The sequence below is a fragment of the Erythrolamprus reginae genome, chromosome 5 (assembly GCF_031021105.1).
Source record: "Erythrolamprus reginae isolate rEryReg1 chromosome 5, rEryReg1.hap1, whole genome shotgun sequence".
Classification (NCBI taxonomy): domain Eukaryota; kingdom Metazoa; phylum Chordata; class Lepidosauria; order Squamata; family Dipsadidae; genus Erythrolamprus; species Erythrolamprus reginae.
Genome location: NC_091954.1, coordinates 16,849,973 through 16,873,314, shown reverse-complemented (window position 1 = coordinate 16,873,314; position 23,342 = coordinate 16,849,973). Strand labels below are relative to the sequence as shown.

Here is a 23,342-nt window from a genome sequence, read left to right as displayed (position 1 = left end):
GTGTCTGGATACTCTTTTTGGTTGGTGTTGGCATCTGGGGGGACCCAGACAGAACAAAGGGCAGACCTTCTAGGGAGATTTCTGTACAAAAAAAAGAACAATAAAGTTGCTAGACATTGACAACATACTGTATACAGACGATGCAAAAGAGACAATCCACCAGCAAAAAAGGAATAAAGACTCCAGCACCTTTCCACCAGCAATCAACACCATATCAAGCTAGATCAGTGATGGCGAACCTATGGCATCCCTATCAATTGGTATGCAAGCTTAGACCAGCTAACTTTTGGACCTTCTCTCCAATCTCCAGAGCCTTTCTAGGAGCTCACAGGAGGCCCCCAAGTTGGGAAATGGGCCATTTCTGGCCTCTGGAGGAGGGGAAGCCGCAGCCGCGAGAGCCATCGTGGGGCTTCCAAGATTCGCCCACATTTCTTCAACACTCCGTGTCTTGCATTGGCTGCTGATCAGTTTCTGGTCACAATTCAAAGTGTTGGTCATGACCTTTAAAGCCCTACATGGCATTGGACCAGAGTACCTCCGGAACCACCTGCTACCGCACGAATCCCAACGACCGATAAGGTCCCACAGAGTTGTCCTTCTTCAGGTCCTGTCGACTAAACAATGTTGTTTGGCAGGCCCCGGTGGAAGAGCCTTCTCTGTGGTGGCCCCGGTCCTCTGGAACCAACTCCCCCCGGAGATTAGAACTGCCCCCACCCTTCCTGTCTTTCGTAAACTACTCAAGACTCAGTTATACCGCCAGGCATGGGGGAGTTGAGACACCTTTCCCCCAGGCTTTTTTATACTTTGTTTTATGTTTGGTATGAATGTTGCTGTTTGGTTTTTTAAATAATGATAGGGTTTTATATGTTTTTAATATTAGATTTGTTCCACTGCTATATTGTTTTTATTGCTGTTGTGAGCTGCCCCGAGTCTTCGGAGAGGGGTGGCATACAAATCTAATAAATAAATAAAATAAAAATAAATAAGATTGTTTTCGCCCTTACCAGGCCCCTAGAAAGGCTCTGAAAGTCTAGGGAGAGCAAAAAACAGATATGTCATTGCATGCCAGGAATTGAGGGGTGTGTGTCATGCTCTGTCATATTTCCTTGGGAAGTGGGAAACAAAGTGTAGCACGAATGTCAGTAGCTGAAGGATTCTGGTGCTGAGAATTGGAAGGCAAGCATTGCATAGATTGAACAAGCATTGCAGAAAAGATTATGCACACCCTAAATACAGGGGGTGGACAAAAAAATGGAAACACCTTGAAAATCCAGATTTGGAATCCAGATTTGTGAAGCTCCCTTCGAACAGTTTTTGTGGAAACTGGGTTTGGTATGTGTCTATTGAGCAGTGATTTTAGGAGCTGCGGTCTTGCGATCCGCTCTAACAATTTGCTTTAGAGTCCGACGGTCTCTCTCAGACAACTTCGACTTTCGACCAGACCTGTGCTTGGCTGAGGACGTTTTCCCTCCTCTTTCAAAAGCAGTCATTACTTTTGAGACATTACCTCTTGAAACGCCAAACATTCGGGCACTTTCTGTGACACTAGCGCCTGCCATTCAAGCACCAACAATTTGGCCTCTTTGAAAGTCTGAGAGGTCTGCCATTTCTAGAAGGTTATAACCAATTTCCTTAAATTTCGTTAAAAAAATTGTAGTTTTAAAAAAACATATCAAATAACAGATTTTTTTAAAAAAACATTAAAATATGTCAAGTTTTGATTGATTTGAACACGTCCAAACATTATGATGCCAAAATGTCTAGTGTTTCCATTTTTTGTCCACTCCCTGTAGATGGAAACACAAGAAATACCTCACTTTAATTTTGTTTGATTATAAAGTGGAGCAGATAGAAGCTTGGGCAAGTTTTAAGATTCTGTTATAGTCATAATAACAGAGTTGGAAGGGACCTTGGAGGTCTTCTAGTCCAACTCCCTACTTAAACAGGAGACCCTACACTACTTCAGGCAAATGGTGATCCAACATCTTCTTAAAAATGTCCAGTGTTGGAGCATTCACAACGTCTGGAGGCAAGCTGTTCCACAGATTAATTGTTCTAACTGTAATTTCTCCTTAGTTCTAAGTTACTTCTCTCCTTGATTAGTTTCCACCCATTGCTTCTTGTCCTATCCTCAGGTGCTTTGGAGAATAGTTTGACTCCCTCTTCTTTTTGGCAACCCCTGAAATATTGGAACACTGCTATCATGTCTTCACTCGTTCTTCTTTTCATTAAACTAGACATACCCAGTTCCTGCAACCATTCTTCATATGTTTTTGCCTTCAGTCCCCTAACCATCTTTGTTGCTCTTCTCTGCACTCTTTCTAGAGTCTCAATATATTTTTACATTGTGGTGACCAAAACTGAATGCAGTATTTTAAGTGTGGTCTTGCCTTGATAAGTGGTATTAACACTTGATGTGATCTTCATTCTATCCTTCTGTTAATGCAGACTAGAACTGTTTTGGGGGTTTTGGCAGCTGTTGTACGGTTATTATACTATACAGTAGTACCTCGTGATACGAACCCCTCGTCATACGAACAATCCGAGATATGAACCCAGGGTTCGGAAATTTTTTGCCTCTTCTTACAAACTTTTTCCACCTTACGAACCTGCCGCCCGAACGCCAAACCCGGAAGTTCGGCCAAAGTTCGGGTTTGGGTGGCTGCCGAGAAGCCCCACCACCCAGCTGTTGCCTTTTGAAACAGCCGGGGGGCTTCTTGGAACCTTCCCGAACCCGAACGCTAAACCTGAACTTTGGCCGAACTTCTGGGTTCGGCATTTGGGAGGCCGCCGAGAAGCCCTGCCACCCGGGTGTCGCCTTTTGAAGCAGCCGGGGGGCTTCTTGGCATTCTCCTAAACGCCGGACCTGGAAGTTCGGCAAAAGTTCGGGTTCAGCATTCGGGTTCAAGAGGATGCCGAGAAGCCCCGCCGCCCCACTGTCAACTTTGCAAAAGAGCCGCAGAGCTGTCGGCCAGTCAGGAGGCTCAATCGGAGTTGGGGAATCCCAATAGGGAATTCTATGGGCGGAGCTTTGACATCATGGAGACATCCTTCCTGGCCAACCGAAACGTGGACTCCAGGAACCCAAACTTTTGCCAAACTGCCAGCTTCGGCATTTGGGAGAACGCTGAGAAGCGCCCAGCTATTTCAAAAGGTGACAGCCAGGCGGTGGCGTTTTTGTGTTTGTTTTTTTCCCCCTTACATGGATTAATTCATTTTACATTGTTTCCTATGGGAAACATTGTTTCGTCTTACGAACTTTTCGCCTTATGAACCTCCTCTGGGAACCAATTAAGTTCGTAAGACGAGGTATTACTATATTTCATAACACTGAAGAGAGTTCCTGGAATTCCTGCTGTGCCTGCTCCTTGACTTGGCAATTCTTGAAGGACATAAACCATGCCATTGTGCAAGCCTGTGACCTCTAACTCTATCTCCTGCCACTTGCCTTACCAACAACGGGGAACTTTGAGGATTACAAGCCATATCCAGATCCAGAATGCAGGAACTGATGCCTCTCTCATATGCCAGGGATTTTTTTCAAGTTTAATAATGTCAAGTTCTAAGAGACTGACAGGCTCATGGAAGAAGAATCACCTGGATTTCTGGAAATATTTTTATTGCTGATAGGATAAAATAACCACATTTTAAAAATCCTGCCAAAGTGATTCTCTTACAAAATTTAGTGTAATTAAGGTTGATTTGTTTTGAATTTCTGTCTCCTGCTTTCTCTCTTTTTTGGACTAAAAAAAAAAGCATTCCTCTACTTTGTTCCTAAAGTTTGTTAGGCTTTACATCATAAGGTGAGGGGGGCTCCTTCTGCTTTTTTACCAAGTTTGTAATTCTGGCACAGTTCTGCCCCCAAAGTACTGTACGTACATGGGCAAATGTTGGAAATAGTAGCAAGAAAATAGAAAGCATCATATACAGTTTTATAAACATGATCGCTTAAAACAAAAATGAAACTGTGTTCAAAATATTCAGCTGATTAACCAAGGAAAGCATATTTTAACTGTGAACTGTGAGTGTTTTGGCCTCCCAGTGCAATATTAATTCGCATCCAGTGCCAGAGAGATAGGCGCATAGATATTTTATTATAATTCAAGAAATATAAAAATAAAACATTAGAAACACAATAAACAATAAACTCCAAAGTACATGAAACAAATAATAATGTTTAAAGTTTAAAGTTACCAGCACCAATTTAAAATTACCAGTTACCAATAGTGATGGGCGAACCCAACGGTGTTTGGGTTTGGCAAGTTTGGATGAACTTTATGCAAAATTCGGACAAACCAGAACCAAAACCGAATGGGGAATCCCTCCCAGGAAGAGATTCCGGGGGCAGAGCTTTGACGTCACCAGCAGGTTGCTAAGGAATCCAGGAAGTGATCACCTTGGCGTCCTTAGCAACCTGCCGGTGGCGTCAAACCTCCGAACGCAGAACACGACCCCGAAGTTTGCCCGAAGTTTGAAAAAATTTCGTGTTCGGCAAACCGAACACCGCAAAATTCGGTACGGACCCAAATTGTGCGGGTTCGGTTCACCCATCACTAGTTACCAATTACAATTAGAGCAGCAGAAGTGGGCCTAAATCCACAAATAGGTTAAATTTTGTCTTCTTCACCTGAATATTTTTGGTTCCTAGAAAACCTCAAAAGGGACAGATGTAATTCAGGGATGGGTTTCAAATCCCATCGCTACCAGTTTGCATGCAACTTGTGCACATGATGCTTGTGCACATGTGCAGAAGCATCCTAGGTGGAGCCTCTCGCTGCTGCCACTAATGGTTCGTAGAACTGCACCATGCCAGTAGCAACCCACCACTGATGTGATTTTGGGAAGAGTTTCAACCTTCTAAAGTTATTATCTTTTGTTGTTTGAACCACCCCCAGGTTTTCCTGTGAAAGTTCCCAATCCTTTAAGAGAGCATTTTAATAGTACAGAACAGAAAATAGGGATGGACATGCCATTGTTTCAATGTTAAAATTATTTTAGAATGGAGCCCTGCTCTGTATGGCCTATCATGGGAAATGCTGCAAGAATTGCTAAAGGTGATGGCAATCCTTATCACCAGTGACACCCAGAAGCTTGGTGAGCTAAGCATGAGATGGGCACTGTTTCCCATTGACCAGAAAGTCAAGTATCAGAGGTGACCTCTTCCAATGTAGGATACTATCCATGAGCATGTTGAGACCCATTGGCTCTGCCTTTTGATACCCTGTTTCCCCAAAAATAAGACGTACCCTGAAAGTAAGGCACGTCAGAGGTTTTGCAGAATTTGCTAATATAAGGCACCCCCCGAAAATAAGGCGTAGTCAAGTTTACATACAGTACGGTGGAAAAACATACAGTACCATTCAACGCTGTTCATAGCGGTACCGTAATAATGTGGCATCCCCTGCTGGCCCCTTCCATCACTTTGTACCGTCCAGTACAGCAGACACAGTCTGCTGCTGTCTCACCACCATTACAGTCTCCACTACAGTGCATAGACTGTAGTTCCTCTAATGGCCGGAAGCTGCAATAGGGCAGTATACTGTTGTACCATATAAGTGCCGTCGTTTGTGTGTGTGGGTGCCATACTGACAGGTACTGTACCGTAATCAGTGTACCGTACGGTACACTTTCTTTGGGGGTGTCAGCTTTTCTGCCTGTGAATTTGTCTTATTTGAGAAATATAAGGCACCCCCCGAAAATAAGACGTAGCACAACTTTTGGAGCAAAACTTAATATAAGACAGTGTCTTATTTTTGGGGAAACACGGTAGTTGGCTTGTTTTACGTCTTGCTTGCTCAAGAATGTAGGCTCTGGAGGTTGTTGTTTACTTTAAATAACATCCTTGTTAGGACAATTCTTTTCTTATATTAGAGGATATAACAAATTAACATTGTTGGACAGGATCTTGTAGGTAATCTGGTCCAACCCCTCCACCCACCAAGCAGAAGACCTTGCACCATTTCTGACAGATGGCAGTACAACCTCTTTTTGAAAGCCTCAATGATGGAGCTTCCGCAACTTCTGGAGGCAAACTGTTCTATTGTTCTCACTGTCAGAAAATTTCTCCTTATTTCCAGGTTGAATTTCTCCTTGGTCAATTTCCATCCATTATGCCTTGTCTGGCCTTCAGGTGCTTTGGAGAGTAGCTTGACCCCCTCCTCTCTGTGGCAGCCGCTCAAATATTGGATTTATTGTGCTGCATTTAGGAAAAAAGCTAGTTGCTCCCTATCTCTAGTAAACTTAGAAGGGAGAATGAGGTCATGTTGTTGGGGGTTTTTTCCCCCTTTTTTCTTTTTTAGTTCCAGACTGTGATAAGCTTGCTTTTGGGCAGTAAACTGAACAACTGAATTTTTTGTATCTTCAAGCTACCATCTTCTTTCTGAACATGTCAGACATTGGCATTTTACGATTTTAAAATTTTGAACAGTTCCACTGCAATTTCAGAGCAATTCATTCTGATCGCCTTTTGGCAAGGCAGATGGTATAATCCTTGACAGCTGCAAATAAGATGGTGATCATTAAAAAGGAGCTTCCAGGCAATTCCTGGAAATTAAAGCATAACTAGAAGGAAGAATTGAACATGGACTTTAAAAATGACTGACTAGTATATTCATATGTCATGCCTTGGGGAACAATCGCAATGTGTCTTCATATAAGTTATTCCTTCATCGTTATTCAAATGCAAGGTAGTCTGCTTGGCAGTAGAACAAGGTAGTTGTGGATCCAGCTTCCACTGAATCCTTACTCTTTCTGTCTCTCTGTATGGAGTACTTTCCTTCTATAAATGAGGGGAATATTTCATTCTTCTAAAAGGCCTTTAGAAGAATAGGTCTACAGCAATGGTCCCCAAACTACGGCCCGCAGGCCACATGTGGCCCACTGAGGCCATTTATTCGGCCCGCCAGTGAGTGACAAAAGCACAGGGAAAAGAAAGAGAGAGAGAAAGAAAGAAAAGGGAAAGAGAGGGAGGGAAGGAGAAGTGGAGAGGAATGAAGGAGGGAAGGAAGGAGAGAAGGAGAAATGGAGGGAACAAGGAAGGAAGGAAGGAAGAATGAAATGGAGGGACAGAGGAAGGAAGGACTGGTTTTTTTGGGGGGGGGTAATTTTTTTTTAATTTTTCTCTCAACATACATTCAAACAACACAGTGTACCATCTAATTTTCCATGAATAAAATGTGGTATTTTGTTAGTAACTAATATCAATCATCAAAAAAGTTGCAAAAGGTTTTTTTTCTAAGTTTGTCATCCAGTTACATTCATTTTCTTTTAATTAAATTCCCTCCTTAATGTTCCTTCAAAAAGTGCAACACCAATTATATTTCTAACTTATTAACCATTATGCCAAAGTGCTTCCTTCTTTCTTTATACATTTTTCATAAGCCAAGAAAACCTTGTATAGCCAATCAGATGTTAACAAAAGAAAATTAAAAACGAAACATAAACATATATGAATTTCAGATCTTCTCCCCCCTCTAAATAGTACGTTCCCATTTTGTTTTTTACTTTAAAACAAGGTATGTGCAGTGTGCATAGGGATTTGTTCATCGTTTTTTTTATATAGTCTGGCCCTCCAACAGTCCGAGGGAAAGTGAACTGGCCCCCTGTGTAAAAAGTTTGGGGACCCCTGGTCTACAGCATTCCATATTTCAGGACTAGAATTCAGGAGATGGAAAATAATTATCCCAAAGTAAAAAGTAAGAGCCCATTGTACCAAAAGTACAATCAAACCCTAGTGGTATTCCAAGCTTGGCTCGTGCCATGCATAGACAAGGCAGAGTGGTCATGTCCCATCAAGTTGTTTTTGACTTTATAGAGACCACATAGCTGCTGCTGAAGCTCTACAGAGGAATTATTGAATCTGTCATCTGCACCTCTATAACGGTCTGGTTCGGTTCTGCAACCCAACAAGACAGACACAGACTTTAGAGGATAATTAGAACTGCAGAAAAAACAGCTACTGCCAACCTGCCTTCCATTGAGGACCTGTGAAGTGCACGAGTCAAAAAGAGGGCTGTGAAAATATTTACTGACCTCTTGCATCCTGGACATCAATTGTTTCAACTCCTACCCTCAAAATGCACATTATTCCTATTAATTGATCTGGCCAGACAGAATACACACCAAAACAACTAGATATAAAAGCAGGTTTTGCCCTAATGCCATCATTCTACTAAATAAATAAACCCCTCACTACTATTGAACTAGTCACTAAGGCTGCATTACATTACTATTAATCTTTTCATTGTTGCTATCACCCATCTCCTCCTACTTATGACTGTATGACTGTAACCTGTTGCTTGTAAATGTACGATTTATATTGTTTCCTGAGTGCTTATTTGTACCCTATGACAATCATTAAGTGTTCTACTTCATGATTCTTGACAAATGTATCTTTTCTTTTATGTATACTGAGAGAATATGCACCAATGACAAATTCAATTCAATTCAATTTATTAGATTTATATGCCGCCCCTCTCTGAAGACTCGGGGCGGCTCACAACAACAATAAAAACAGTATAACAATGGAACAAATCTAATAATAAAATTACATTAAAAACCCCAACAATTTAAAAACCATACAACACATACATACCAAACATAAAATATAAGAAAGCCTGGGGAAGATGTCTTAATTCCCCCATGCCTGGTGATATAGGTGGGTAACTTGAGTAACTTGCAAAAGACAAGGAGGGTGGGGGCTGTTCTAATCTCCGGGGGGAGTTGATTCGAGATGGCCGGGGCAACCACAGAGAAGGCTCTTCCCCTGGGGCCCGCCAAACAACATTGTTTGGTCGACGGGACCCGGAGAGGGCCAACTCTGTGGGACCTTATCAGCCGCTGGGATTCGTGCAGTAGAAGGCGGTTCCGGAGGTATTTTGGTCCAATGCCATGAAGGGCTTTAAAGGTCATTACCAACACTTTGAATTGTGACCGGAAACTGGTCGGCAGCCAATGCAAGCCACGGAGTGTTGTAGAAATGTGGGCGAATCTAGGAAGCCCCACGATAGCTCTCGTGGCCGCATTCTGCACGATCTGAAGTTTCCGAACACTTTTCAAAGGTAGCCCCATGTAGAGAGCGTTGCAGTAGTCGAACCTCGAGGTGATAAGGGCATGAGCGACTGTGAGCAATGACTCCCTGTCCAAATAGGGCCACAACTGGTGCACCAGGCGAACCTGGGCAAACGCCCTCCTCGCCACAGCCGAAAGATGGTGTTCCAATGTTAGCTGTGGATCGAGGAGGACACCCAAGTTGCGAACCCTCTCTGAGGGGGTCAATAATTCCCCCCCCCCAGGGTAATAGACGGACAGATGGAATTGTCCTTGGGAGGCAAATTCCTTGTGTGTCCAATCACACATGGCCAATAAAGATTTCTATTCTGTTCTATTCTGTTCTATTCTATTGTCTTCCAATGGTGCATTCATCACCCAGTGGAACTAAATCCATCCCCCTTGCTGCTAATCATCTTCTTCTTCTCTTTCCTTCCACCTTTCTCAGCATTAGTTGCTTTTCCAGAGAGCTGGGTCTTTGCATAATGTGTCTGAACTAGGATCATTGGGCTTGGACATGCTCAGAATATAGAAAGCATACCTGGCCCAACATCACTAAGAGAGATTGTGTGACTGAGAAGTTTCCCCATCCTTGTTCAATACCTTAGTCACGTCATTGCAGCAGTTCTATGTGTACACTGACTGCAAAATAAGAGAAAGCCTTTATTTTCCAAAAGTAAAATGGGCAGCAGAGGTCATTATTTATTTATTTATTTATTTATTTATTTATTTATTTATTTATTTATTTATTTATTTATTTATTTATTTATTTATTTATTTATTTATTTATTTATTTATTTATTTATTTATTTATTTATTTATTTATTTATTTATTTATTTATTTATTTATTTATTTATTTATTTATTTATTTATTTATTCATTTATTCATTTATTCATTTATTCATTTATTCATTCATTCATTCATTAGATTTGTATGCCGCCCCTTTCCGTAGTCTCGGGGCGGCTCACAACATAATAAAACAATTCATAACAAATCTAATAATTTACAATTAAAAAAATTTAAGTAGTTAAGAAAACCCCATTTTTAAGCAGACATACCTACAAACATACCATACATAAATTATAAATTATCTAAGGACTCAATTAATATTCACCATGGAATACAGTATATGGAAGCACAGAACTGGTAGCTGACTTCAGAGGATTTCATCGCTGCATAGAACTACAGTATGCTAGCTATGATGTTGAATCAACATCATAGGGAAAAGGAATCCTCAATCTGAGTATTGTATTGGCAGTTCTGTGTTAACAAAAACTTCAGAAGAAAAGGATTTAGGGGTAGTGATTTCTGACAGTCTCAAAATGGGTGAACAGTGCAGTCAGGCGGTAGGGAAAGCAAGTAGGATGCTTGGCTGCATAGCTAGAGGTATAACAAGCAGGAAGAGGGAGATTATGATCCCGCTATATAGAGTGCTGGTGAGACCACATTTGGAATACTGTGTTCAGTTCTGGAGACCTCACCTACAAAAAGATATTGACAAAATTGAACGGGTCCAAACACGGGCTACAAGAATGGTGGAAGATCTTAAGCATAAAACGTATCAGGAAAGACTTAATGAACTCAATCTGTATAGTCTGCAGGACAGAAGGAAAAGGGGGGACATGATCTAAACATTTAAATATGTTAAAGGGTTAAATAAGGTCCAGGAGGGAAGTGTTTTTAATAGGAAAGTGAACACAAGAACAAGGGGACATAATGTGAAGTTAGTTGGGGGAAAGATCAAAAGCAACATGAGAAAATATTATTTTACTGAAAGAGTAGTAGATCCTTGGAACAAACTTCCAGCAGACGTGGTTGGTAAATCCACAGTAACTGAATTTAAACATGCCTGGGATAAATATATATCCATCCTAAGATAAAATACAGAAAATAGTATAAGGGCAGACTAGATGGACCATGACTTCTATGTTTCTATAGCTAGCATAATAAAAATTTACCCTCTTAGAGGAACTTGGCCCAAATATTTTTGGATTAAACCTTATAGCTGTTTCACAGTCGTATCTTATTTACAGCAATAGTTTGTTAAAGTCCTTTTCAATCTTTAAAAGGTGGATGTCCTCTGATAGATGTTTTGCAGATCAAATTATCTTTATTTTGCAGGCAAAGATGACTCAGTTGCCAGAAGCAGAGAAAGAAAAGATAGCTGAACAAGTGGCTGATTTTAAGAAAGTCAAGAGCGAGCTTGATAAGGAGATTGAAATATGGGATGACACCAGCAATGACATCATCATTCTCGCTAAAAGGATGTGTGTCATTATGATGGAGATGACAGACTTCACAAGGTAATTTAAAAGAAGGTAAAAAGCAGGAGTTTAGAAGAAATATATATTTCCGAGCACTGGAAATCATTGTCACGTTCAAAATGTAAAAGAGAAAAGGTCTTATAATGATAGGTGACAAGCTCATGTCAAAACTAATAGAACTGGAAATTGAAATGTTCACTGTAAAATATTGAAGTGTCACAATGATTGTTTAAAGCAGGGGTGTCCAACCTAGAATTTCCCAGGCAGTCATTGAAGTCCACAAGTCTTAAAGTTGCCAACGTTGGATACCCTTGCTTTAAAGTGTATGCTGGTTTGGAGAAAGACAGTAAGATGTTTGGTCTTTTTGATTTCCTTCTATTTTGCTTATGGTTAAGGGTCTGGGTGACCCTTTTATTTATTTATTTATTTATTTATTTATTTATTCATGCATTCATTCATTCATTCATTCATTCATTCATTCATTCATTCATTTATTCATTTATTCATTCATTCATTCATTCATTTATTCATTCATTTATTCATTCATTCATTTATTTATTGGATTTGTATGCCGCCCCTCTCCAGAGACTCGGGGCGGCTAACAGCAACAATAAAGCAGTATACAATAGTAGTCTGATGTTAGAAATAATTAAAAGCCCATTAATATAAAAAAACCAAACATACATACATACATACCATGCATAGAATTGTAAAGGCCTAGGGGGAAGAGGGTCTCAATTCCCCCATGCCTGATGGTAGAGGTGGGTTTTAAGCATCTTACGAAAGACAAGGAGGGTGGGGGCAATTCTAATCTCTGGGGGGAGTTGGTTCCAGAGGGCCGGTGCCGCCACAGAGAAGGCTCTTCCCCTGGGTCCCGCCAAGCGACATTCTTTAGTTGACGGTACCCGGAGATGGATACTATGGATACACAACAAAATGATCTAAGGTAAAGAAGGCCCTTGGTTAAGAAATAATTTATATGACAACTGAAAAACTTGGAACTTACTCAGTGCTTTTCATTGTGATCTTTGACCATGTCTGTCTTAGAAACCCAAATCAATTTTGCACTAATTGAAATGCCATTGATTTTCTCAATGAACCGTGAAGATTATTGTTGAGAAAGCAAGTGGCAGGCATGGATGTCTCTAGGACGGAAGGACGCTTCTACGTTCAGTAGAGGAAGGAAATGCATATTCAAGCAATTTTAATAGATTGTGTAGATATGGTTTTTGTTTAGAGCTTCTCACAAGTCTGGTGTTCTAAATAAAACAGTAGCATATTGGAACCAACCCATGACTAGTAATGGCTTCCGCAAAGAATGAGTTGTATCCATCTGTCTAAAGTATTCTTTGATATTTATTTTATTTTATTTTATTTATTGATTTGTCCAATACACAAATGCATAGGAAGAAAAATAGATGTGTGATAATATAAAAGAGGGTGAAGGTGAACTTAGAGGAGAGGATATATGAAAGGAAGAGAATATATAAGATAGGTGAAAGAAAGGAAAGACAATTGAACAGGGGACGAAAGGCACTCCAGTGCTTTTATGTACGCCCCTTACTGGCATCTTAGGAACCTGGAGAGGTCAATCGTGGAGCTACCTTTGAAAAGTGTTCGGAACCTTAGATCGTGCAGAATGCAGCTGCGAGAGCTATCATGGGCTTTCCCAAAAATGCCCATGTACTGTTGTTAGCCGCCCCGAGTCTACGGAGAGGGGCGGCATACAAATCCAATAAATAAATAAATAAATAAATAATAAATATTGCTAATGCTATTCATTATTTATAATATTTGTTCTTTTAACAACCTACCAGTCTTGAGTTTCTTGAATTTGCTGAGTATTCTATATGAAAAATTTTCATTGTTTCCTGGAACAATTTTTAAGCATTTTGAGCAGCCTCGTCTCTATGCCTCCTGACACTTTGAAAGGACTCCAGAAGATTAGTGAATCAGGACTTATCTTTATTGAAGCCATATTAATTCCTTCAACAGACTTTTCAAAATGTTTAATTCTCGGGCTCTTTTTTTTAAAAAAATATACTTTATTAATTTATACAAAAAGGAATAAAACAGGGGGAAAGGGGGATGGGAGTACAGAAAAGAATAGTGGGAGGGGAGTGGGGTAAACAATATTGTTATATCACAGCTTATATATATTATTGTATATACATTTCAGGTATTTGTCCATATGTAAATATTTCGTATTCAGAGTTCTTATTTAAATATCTTATAGCTGTAATATTTGATAATCCAACAGTAATGTGGGAGAAGAAAGGATAGAAAGGGAGAAAAGGGAGAGAGAAAAAAGGGATAAAAGAGAAAGAAGAGATATAGCAAGATGATGAGGTAGTACCTGCAAGCAAGCAGGCTTTTGGGTTGTGATGACTTAGATGGATTATATTTATTGTTTTTGTTAGTAAAATTTAATCATAAGTTGTAATATTAGTAGATTTCTAATAGTTGTCAAATGGATTGAACTCAGACAGGGATTGAGTTATTTTTGGTCCGATTTTTGGTTATACATATCTTTATTTTGGTTCATATTAAGGAATTTTGGTTGTTTTTCGCTTTGTCATCTTTAGAGTTGGATAGCCATCTGAACCATTTCTCCCAGGCCTTGTAGAACTCTGAATCATTTTTGTTCTGAATTTCCATTGTTAATTTTGTTAGTTCGGCACATTCCATAATTTTACTAATGAAGGTTAGATTTGTCGGAATGTCTTCGTTTTTCCAATGTTGTGCATATGTTAAGTCTGGCAGCCGTTAGTATTTGGGTGGTGAGGTATCTGTCTTCTTTACTTAATTTCTGTCTAAAAATGCCCAGAAGAAATAGCTCTGGTTTAGTTATGATCTTTGTCAATATGACTTGGTCCATTATTCTTTTAATTTGTGTCCAGAATTTTTGGGCATATGTACAGGTCCACCACATACGATAGTATGTTCCCTGATTTTTTTTACATTTCCAGCATAGAGATGATACGTTTGGGTACATTTTAGAAAGCCTAGCTGGTGGAAGGTGCCATCTGTATATCATTTTGTAAAGATTTTCTTTGTAGGAAACTGCGAGTGTCATTTTATAGTTAATTGTGTATATTTTTTCCAATTCCATGAGTGTTATTATGTATCCAAAGTTTTGTGTCCATGCAATCATTGACCCTTTCACTTGTTCCTCTATAGCAGAGGTCCCCAACCGCCGGTCCGCGGACCGGCACCGGGCCGTTGGGGGTTTTCAGCCGGTCCGCGGCGCCAGGGCCCCCTCGGCCTTTCCGCACCACCAGCGGCGCTCCCCCCGCCAGCCAGCCAAGCCCCGTGCCCGCCGGAACCGTCTCCTCGCTCTCCCCCCGCCGCCCGCCGCGTTTGCAGGAGGTGGGGAGGGTCGGGCGGCCCGCCAAGGCCAGGAGGGATGCCGCTGCCCCCCCTTCCCTCTCTCCGCCCGCCGCTGCGCCTCCTTGACGCCGAGAGGAAATGCCGGCAAAGGCTTTTCTCAGCGGAGGTCTTCAATGTCGGGGGCGCACGGGCGGTTGCACGCGCTCCCTATCTCCCTGCTAGCCCACTCGGAGTATTCAAAATAAGAAAAACCTTTGCCGGCGAAGGCTTTTCTTATTTTGAATATTCCGAGTGGGCTAGCAGGGAGATAGGGAGCGCGTGCAACCGCCTGTGCGCCCCCGACATTGAATATCACCTTCGCCGGCCCCACCTCTCCTGCAAACCCCCTTGCTGAGAGCCCGGGGCGAAAGTGCTCTCGCAAAGGTGAGGCGGGCAGGGCGTGCGCGCGTCACCGCTGAGAAGAACGGAGAACGAGAGTGAGTGATAGCAACAGACAGCAAGATAGAGAGAAAGTGAGAAAGAGAGAGTGAGAGAAAGGGGGGGAGAAAGAGATAGCAAGAGAGAGAACAAGAGAGAGAAAGAGCGTGAGAAAGAAAACAAGAAAGAGTGACAGAGAGAGAAAGCAAAAGAGACAGAAAGAAAACAAGAGAGAGAAAGTGAGAAGAAGAGAGAGAAAGAGGGGGGGAGAGAGAGAAAGAGAGGGAGAGGGAGAAAGAGAGAGGGAGAGGGGGGAGAGATAGCAAGAGAGGGAGAGAGAGAAAGGGAGGGAAAGGGGGGAGAGATAGCAAGAGAGGGAGAGAGAAAGAGAGAGGGAAAGGGGAGAGAGGGGGGAGAGAAAGAGAGAGGGAGAGAGAGAGGAGATAAAGGAAGAGGAGAGAGAGAAAGGAAGAGAAAGAAAGAAAGAGGGATAGAAAGAGACAGAGAGTGAGAGATGCTCAGTGAGCCTTTCTTTGAAGTTGCCTTTCTTTCTTTCTCTTTCTTGCTTTCTTTCTTGCTCTTTTTCTTTCTCTCTTTTACCTTCCCTTCCTCTATTTCTTCTTTTCTTTCTCCTTCCTACCTTCTTCCCTTACTCTCCCCTTTCATAAGTTTCCTTGCTTCCTTCCTCTGTTCCTGTCCCTTCCCCCCTTCTTTCTTTCTTTCTTTCTTTCCTTCCTTCCTTTCCTCCCTCCATTTCTTGCTTTCCTTTTCCTTCCTCCCTTCTTTCCTCCCTCATTCCCTTCTTTCACTCCTTCCTCTCTTACTCTCCCCTTTCACACCTTTCCTTGCTTCCTTTGCACCCTTCTTCTGTTCCTGTCCCTTCCCTCTTTCCTTCCTTCCTTCCCACCCTCCGTCCATTCATTCACCCATTCCTCTCTTGATCGCCCCTTTTACGGCGCCGCTGACAGCTAGCTCCCCCCCCCCCACCGGGCCATGGAAAACTGGTCTAGCTTAAAGCCGGTCCCTGATGCAAAAAAGGTTGGGGACCTCTGCTCTATAGTATCCTGTTTTAACAAATAGGTGTATAGTTTAGAAATCATTTTTATATTGGGCTCTTAATTAATATTGTAATTTCTGCAATATTTCCTAGATTGCTTTTTACAAAATTGATATCTCTGTGACTACTCAGAACCTTATAATAATATAATAGCTGGCCCTAGAGATGTGTGATACAGTCTGGATGAAAGGTGTACATTTTCACGTTTAAGATTGAACCATCTAGAGTTTGGTTCTAGCTGACAAATTGAGTAGCATCTGGATCCTCAGAGAAAAGCCAGCTGGATTCATTACTAACAGCAAAAATGCCACAGCATGCTCTCAGTGATATGTGTAAGTAAAATAAACATATTAAGGAAGATTAAGTAAAATACACACAGTTCAAAGAACTGGGGAAGATGGAAGATTGGATATAATGATAGTAATAAATTACACAGACAATTGTTACAAAATGAGGAATAGGATTTTAAGTAAATATTGAAACTTGTCACTTTAAGTGTATAACCCTGAGGCAGTTATCTCTATCACACTGCACCATATCAGAACTTTAAAAGGAATATAACCCATTGTTCAGCTCTGAGGATAACAATTGTTAGACTTTTGATTGCTGCTATTTGAGCATAGAGGGAAAATTCCTTCCTTCTTTCTCAAAAAGCATTGACCCTATGTGTTGTGGTTAGCTCTGGCCGAGCTCCTGCCCCAAGGACTGTGGATGTGGGGGAGACATTCACATGCTGCAAGCCTGTTTTGCCCCCGGTGGAATCTGCTGATGAAGGCTCCTCTGACCAAGGAGACATGAGTGACAGGGAGGAGGAGAGTGTGGCAGACAGCTCAGAAGGAGATTTATTTATTTATTTATTTATTATTTAGATTTGTATGCCGCCCCTCTCCGAAGACTCGGGGTGGCTCACAACAAGATAGAACAAATCATAAATAATCCAATAACTTTAAAATATTTAAAGATTTAAAAGAACCCCATATACTAACAGACACACACACAAGCATACCATGTATAAATCAATTATCTGGCTCCTCCTTGGATTCAGAACAAGAGTTATTTGTTTATTTATTTATTTATTTTTAGACTTTGTAATGTAAAACTGTTATTTTAGATTTTAATTATTAGATTTGTTACCATGTATTGTTTTTATCACTGTTGTGAGCCGCCCCGAATCTACGGAGAGGGGCGTCATACAAATCCAATAAATAATAATAATAATAATAATAATAATAATAATAATAATAATAATAATAATAATAATAATAATAATAATAATAATATTCAGCCTCAAGCTCTGAGACTGGTTCAGGTATGCCTAGTTAAAAGGCGAAAGGTATTGCTAGAAGCTGATGACACGGTCACATCGATTCACTTCCCGTGTTTATATCAAAGTATCTGATGATTGAAACTATATCTAGATTTCAAAGGTACCTTCCCCAATGCATTTGGATCAATTGTACAGGATGAGCTTCCCTCTTGAGGAATTTCTACTGTCAATGCAGCAAGCTACAGTTGTTAGAACTGTGGCACAAGACTAGGAAGAAAATTGCTGTCTCCCACAGAGATGACATACACCTTTTCTTTCAGATTTCTTAAAAACACAGCAGAGGTGAACTTATTATTTTCATTGTGGGAGTTCTCTCTTGCAGAACAAACCGAAGAGTAAGTGAATCAGGCAAAGAAACTTCCTACTGAAGACTTAGTAGCCAAACAAAACAGTTTCTACATCTGCAGGCAGAAGCAGTTGCTTAATTAATAAAGCAATTGACCTCTTTTTCTCTGGGATCTGAAAATACATACAAAAATAATTATCATGCTGTCATTTTCCTGGAATTTCTGTATCACTCATTAAAGGTAGAGTGGCCATCTGTGTGAAGTCCCACTGGTTAAATCCTGCCACAATTTTCTTTTGCTGGGGATGGGGTGGGGGATGAATTATATCATTGCATATATGAATCTGAAGGGTGTATTATCCAGATCAGGCAAATTGCAGCTGACTGAGGACTCGAAAGGAGGAAAAGGCAGATAGAATAGAATAGAATAGAATTTGTATTGGCCAAGTGTGATTGGACACACAAGGAATTTGTCTTGGTGCATATGCTTTCAGCGTACATAAAATAAAATATACATTGGCCAAAAATCATGTGGTACAACACTTAATGATTGTCATAGGGGTCAAATAAGCAATGAAGAAGCAATATTAATAAAAATCTTAGGATATAAGCAACAAGTTACAGTTATACAGTCAACATGGGAGGAAATGGGTGATAGGAATGATGAGAAAAACTAGTAGAATAGAAGTGCAGATTTAGTAGAAAGTCTGACGGTGTTGAGGGAATTATTTGTTTAGTAGAGTGATGGCGTTCGGAAAAAAACTGTTCTTGTGTCTAGTTGTCTTGGTGTTGTTGTGATTCAGCCTGAGGCTCCTCAGGGACCGGCTGGATCTCTGCCGGATCCATGCCCAGAGGAGGAGGACAGTGAACAGGAGGGGGAGGTCCAGGCAGACGGGGGAGAGGAACATCAGGAAGAGGAGGAGGGAGAGCAGCCTGAGACCCCCAGGGGGGGCTCTCCCCAGCTAGTAGCCTGGATTCATTGGATAAAGACGCACAGGCTATAATAGACATGAGGCAGCGACGAGCAGCTCAAAGACCGGGCCAATTAGAAAGGTATTTCCATCCCTGAATTGGCAACAGCTGGGTTTGGGTGTGGTTCTCCTCAGCAGGGTTGAAAAGGCAGGCCCGCCCTTACAGTCTTGTGGAGAATTATCAATTGGGAGTCCTGTGACCTTGCTTCGATTCTCGGCGTCTCTGATCTTGGCTCGTGCCCTAGAAGTCTGGAAGACTTGGGGGAGGTGTGGGTTTTATTATCTCCAGCGTTGTTTTTGCCAGCAAGAATCCTGTTTTATTGCCTGGCCTTTGTGAAACCTCTGTGAAGCTTCATAGTGTTCCTGTCTGTAAGAACAGTTTTTGTTACCTGTGTTTACTTTGAATTATATAAACTGCCTTTGCTTTTTACCAGTGTGTCTGGATACTCTTTTTGGTTGGTGTTGGCGTCTGGGGGGACCCAGACAGAACAGGTGTGCAGTGCTCTGTAGCGACGTTTTGAGGGTAGGAGTTGAAACAATTTGTGTCCAGGATGTGAGGGGTCAGTAAATATTTTCCCCGCCCTCTTTTTGACTCGTTCAATGTACAGGTCCTCAATGGAAGGCAGGTTGGCAGCAATTGTTTTTTCTGCAGTTCTGATGATCCTCTGAAGTCTGTGTCAGTCCTGTTGGGTTGCAGCACCAAACCAGACAGTTTTAGAGGTGCAGATGACAGACTCAATGATTCCTCTGTAGCACTGTATCAGCAGCTCCTTGGGCAGTTTGATAACAAAAAAAACAACAACCAGATGTTGTGCAAAGAAATACAATAAAAGCCACCGTTTATGTTTGAGGGTGCTAGTGTCAGTAGAAAGGGCAAGTAAGAAGCTTCTTTCAAAAAAAGAATTGAGAGGCACCGGATCAGTTACCAGTTGGATGGCTGGTACCAGAAGGGATTATGGTGGTATGGCATGGTCAGAGGATGAGATTGGACACGTTTGATAGAAAAGAGATGGAAAGAGAGAGAGAGGGAGAGGAAAGAACCAAGATCTAACTTCCGGCGGGGAAACAAGAAGGAGGGAGGGAACTGCTGCTGCTCCGACTGACCACGTCGAAAAACATCAAAAACATAACATTAAAGAAAATTTGCTTGGCTCATTGGTCCTGAGGGTGAGTACTATAACTGGCCCAGAACCCCAGCGCCGATCCGATCCCCGGGGACCGCCTCACGCCACGAGGATTCCTCCCGAGCCCAGCCGAGCCCAGCTACCTACCCAGCTTCCAGGAGCCCCGACGCCCAGCTGATTCTACCGACAGCAAAATAAATAAATAATAAAAATACCAAGCTACCGGGATCCCCGACGCCCAGCTAACTGCCTGGTGTGTAACCGGCCCAGAGCCCCAGCGCCAGGTAGATCCCCCTGGGACACAAAGAAAATTCCCCTGAGCCCAGCCGGGGACCCCCCCACGCCACGAGGATTCCCCCGGAGCCCAGACGAGCCCAGCTACCAGAAGCCCCGACGCCCAGCTGATTCTACCGGAGACCCAACAACAAAATAAACAAATAAATAATAATAAATAAAAAAATACCAAACTACCGGGGGCCCCGACGCCCAGCTGACTGCCTGGTGTGTAACCGGCCCAGAGCCCCAGCACCAGGCAGATCCCCCTGGGACACCAAGAGGACTCCCCTGAGCCCAGCCGGGAACCCCCCCACACCACGAGGATTCCTCCCGAGCCCAGCCGAGCCCAGCTACCTACCCAGCTTCCAGGAGCCCCGACGCCCAGCTGATTCTACCGACAGCAAAATAAATAAATAATAAAAATACCAAGCTACCGGGAGCCCCGACGCCCAGCTAACTGCCTGGTGTGTAACCAGCCCAGAGCCCCAGCACCAGGCAGATCCCCCTGGGACACCAAGGACTCCCCTGAGCCCAGCCGGGGACCCCCCCCACGCCACGAGGATCCCCCCCCGAGCCCAGCCGAACCCAGCTACCTGGAGCAAAATAAATAAAAATAAATAAAATAAAAACAAAAATACCAAGCGCCAGGACTCTCCCCAGCGAAGCCAGGAGGACTCCGCCCAGCCTCCGGAAGCCTCAGCCAAAGCCCTGACGCCCAGCTGACTCAGCGAAGCACCTAAGCCCAGCAGACTGCTCCTGGTGACCTCCCCCTATCTCCGCCATTGCCAGGTGGATTACCTTAACTCTCTGTTCTTCATAACCTCTGTCCTTCTTAACTGTAAAATCACCCAGCTAGCAGTGACGTTCCAACCCCTCCTAGTGGCTGTAAATAACTTAGCAGTCACTTCTCATTCAAGCTACAGATCCCTACAGGTTGCTTCTACACCCCTAGTGGTTGCAAAGAAACCAGCAGCTATGCCGTCAAAGAAAAAAACCCAGGCAAATCCTGTAAATGACTCTTTTAACATCTGCTTTATATGCAACAACCCTATTGAAACACAAGAAGGATTTATAAAATGTCACTCCTGCAAAAAAATAGCTCAACATACCTGCCTTAACATAAATAAGCTCATCGCCTCTTTTCTTCAAGATAATCCTTCTTTCTACTATTTCTGCCCATCCTGTACTCCCAAATCAGACTCCCTTGGCAATCTATCCGATGTAATACAATCAGCAGTCTCTAAAACTCAACAAATATACACTGAAAGCATGGAACCACGGCTTGCCTCCATAGAAAAAAACATCCAAGACCTGATACAAGCTAAAATACCAAAACAAGTACCCTACACCACCCCACCACCACCACTTTATACTCCACCACAACCCCCATCTCCAAGCCCTACAACCACTGACATCTCCACCCTGATGCAAGATGCCATGGAACGTGGACAAAAACGCCTTAACGCCGTACTTTTTGGCCTAGAGGAAAATGGGGAATCAGATCTATCTAATATTCGTAGCATCATCCACAACCACCATCCTCAATCAATTGCCCCAGACGATATCTTAGCGGTTTCTAGAAGCGGCCCTGTACTAAAGTACAGTGATGGAACAGTGGCTCCCCGGCTGTGCAGAATAATCTGCAAGAACGAAACTACAAAACAACAGTTCATCAGGACCATGAACTCCATCGCCAGAAACAACGCAAATTACAACAAACTCAGATCCAGACCAGACCTAACACTACTCCAACGTATCTGCTCTCGTGAACTACGGGCTGAATTCCGGAGACGTTGTGACCAAGGTGAAACTAACCTCTACATTGACTACCGCTCTGACTGTATCAGGACCAAATCTCATAATCCTCCCTTCTTCTCCAAACCCACTGTCCCTCCTCAGCCATCTTCTCCACCTATCATCCCTCATCTTCTAACGGACCCCCCAGCACTTCAAGCAACAAATAGGATAGTGCGCCTCTTACTACCTCATTCCATCCCAATTTCAACCCAACTCAACCCAATCCCACCCTTGGCCACAAACTCAATCTCAAATGTAAACTAATCAATGCAAGAAGCATAATCAACAAATTATCTGAATTCCTCATCCTACTTGACACAAACACATTTGACTTAATATTTGTTTGTGAAATATGGCTGAACTCTTCATATCCTGACTCCATCATCACACAAAGTAACTACCTGGTCTTCCGGTCTTACCGCGACTCCCGCAGAGGGGGTGGTGTAGCCATATTCTACAAAAGCTCACTCAACCTACTGACATGTCAAGAAGCATCAGGATAGCAGAATAACCCCTATCCCGTGCCTGCCAGAGATCACCCATCAGTGTGACCAAAGCGGTTTCAGTGACATAGCCGGGCCTGAAAATGGTCAAGATAATTGGCTTCATCCAGGGACTGCCAGTGTTGCGCCGCCATTTTCTCTACAACCTCGCCCAAGAAGAATAGGTTGGAGGCTGGTCTAAAGTTTTTCAACTCGGCTGGATCCAAGGACAGTTTCTTGAGGACGGGTCGCACAATTGCTTCTTTCAGTGGTTATGGAAAAGACGGCTCAGTCAAGGAAGTGTTAATCAATGCATAGATCCAGCCATGTGTCACTTCTCTACTTGATGACACCAGCCGGGAGGGACACAGGTCCAGTAAGCAGGTGGAACTCACAGCTCCCATGGCCTTGTCCACTTCCTCAGGCGTTACCAAGTCAAATTCATCTCATACAACAGGACTAAGACCTGTCCCTATCATCTTGGCCTGAATTGCCCAATTGGAGTCCAGGTTATTCTGAATCTGAGAGTCTTTATCTGCAAGAAACTGAACAAATTCCTCAGCTCTACCCTTTAAGGGCTCCACCGTCTCCTCCCTGTTTAGACGGGAACAGGTCACCCTAAACAGGGTGGCTGGTGGGAATTTGCAGTTGCAATAGGACCAGAAAAATGTGCATATTTTGTCACTTCTATTGCCACAAGGTAAGTCTTAATAAAAGCTCTTACTTGGTTCGATCTGATTCAGAGTTACTGGATCTCCATTGTTGCTCTTGGTATCTCTTTCGGCATTTTATCTCTCCTTGGGAAACCAAGGAAATCTCTGGGATCTATTGCTTCAGAGACGCCACAAAGGCACAATCTGGTCCAGAGCCCCAGATGCAGCCTTATTCCAAGGAGACACCAGGGACTTGGCCGAGTTGCAGACAAACGAGTCGATTAGCTTTAGCTTGTTGTAGTAAATCC

The 23,342-nt window shown here is 42.6% G+C and overlaps 1 protein-coding gene across 2 annotated transcripts in view; it reads left to right on the top strand.

Annotated features, from left to right (window-relative positions):
• Positions 1-23,342, top strand: part of CTNNA3 (catenin alpha 3) — a 1,220,185-nt gene that overhangs the window by 1,070,025 nt on the left and 126,818 nt on the right. For both annotated transcript variants that reach the window (XM_070752167.1, XM_070752166.1), the window contains exon 15: positions 11,172-11,353. In XM_070752167.1, the coding sequence (XP_070608268.1) occupies positions 11,172-11,353 (182 nt within the window). The remainder of the gene's footprint in view (positions 1-11,171; positions 11,354-23,342) is intronic.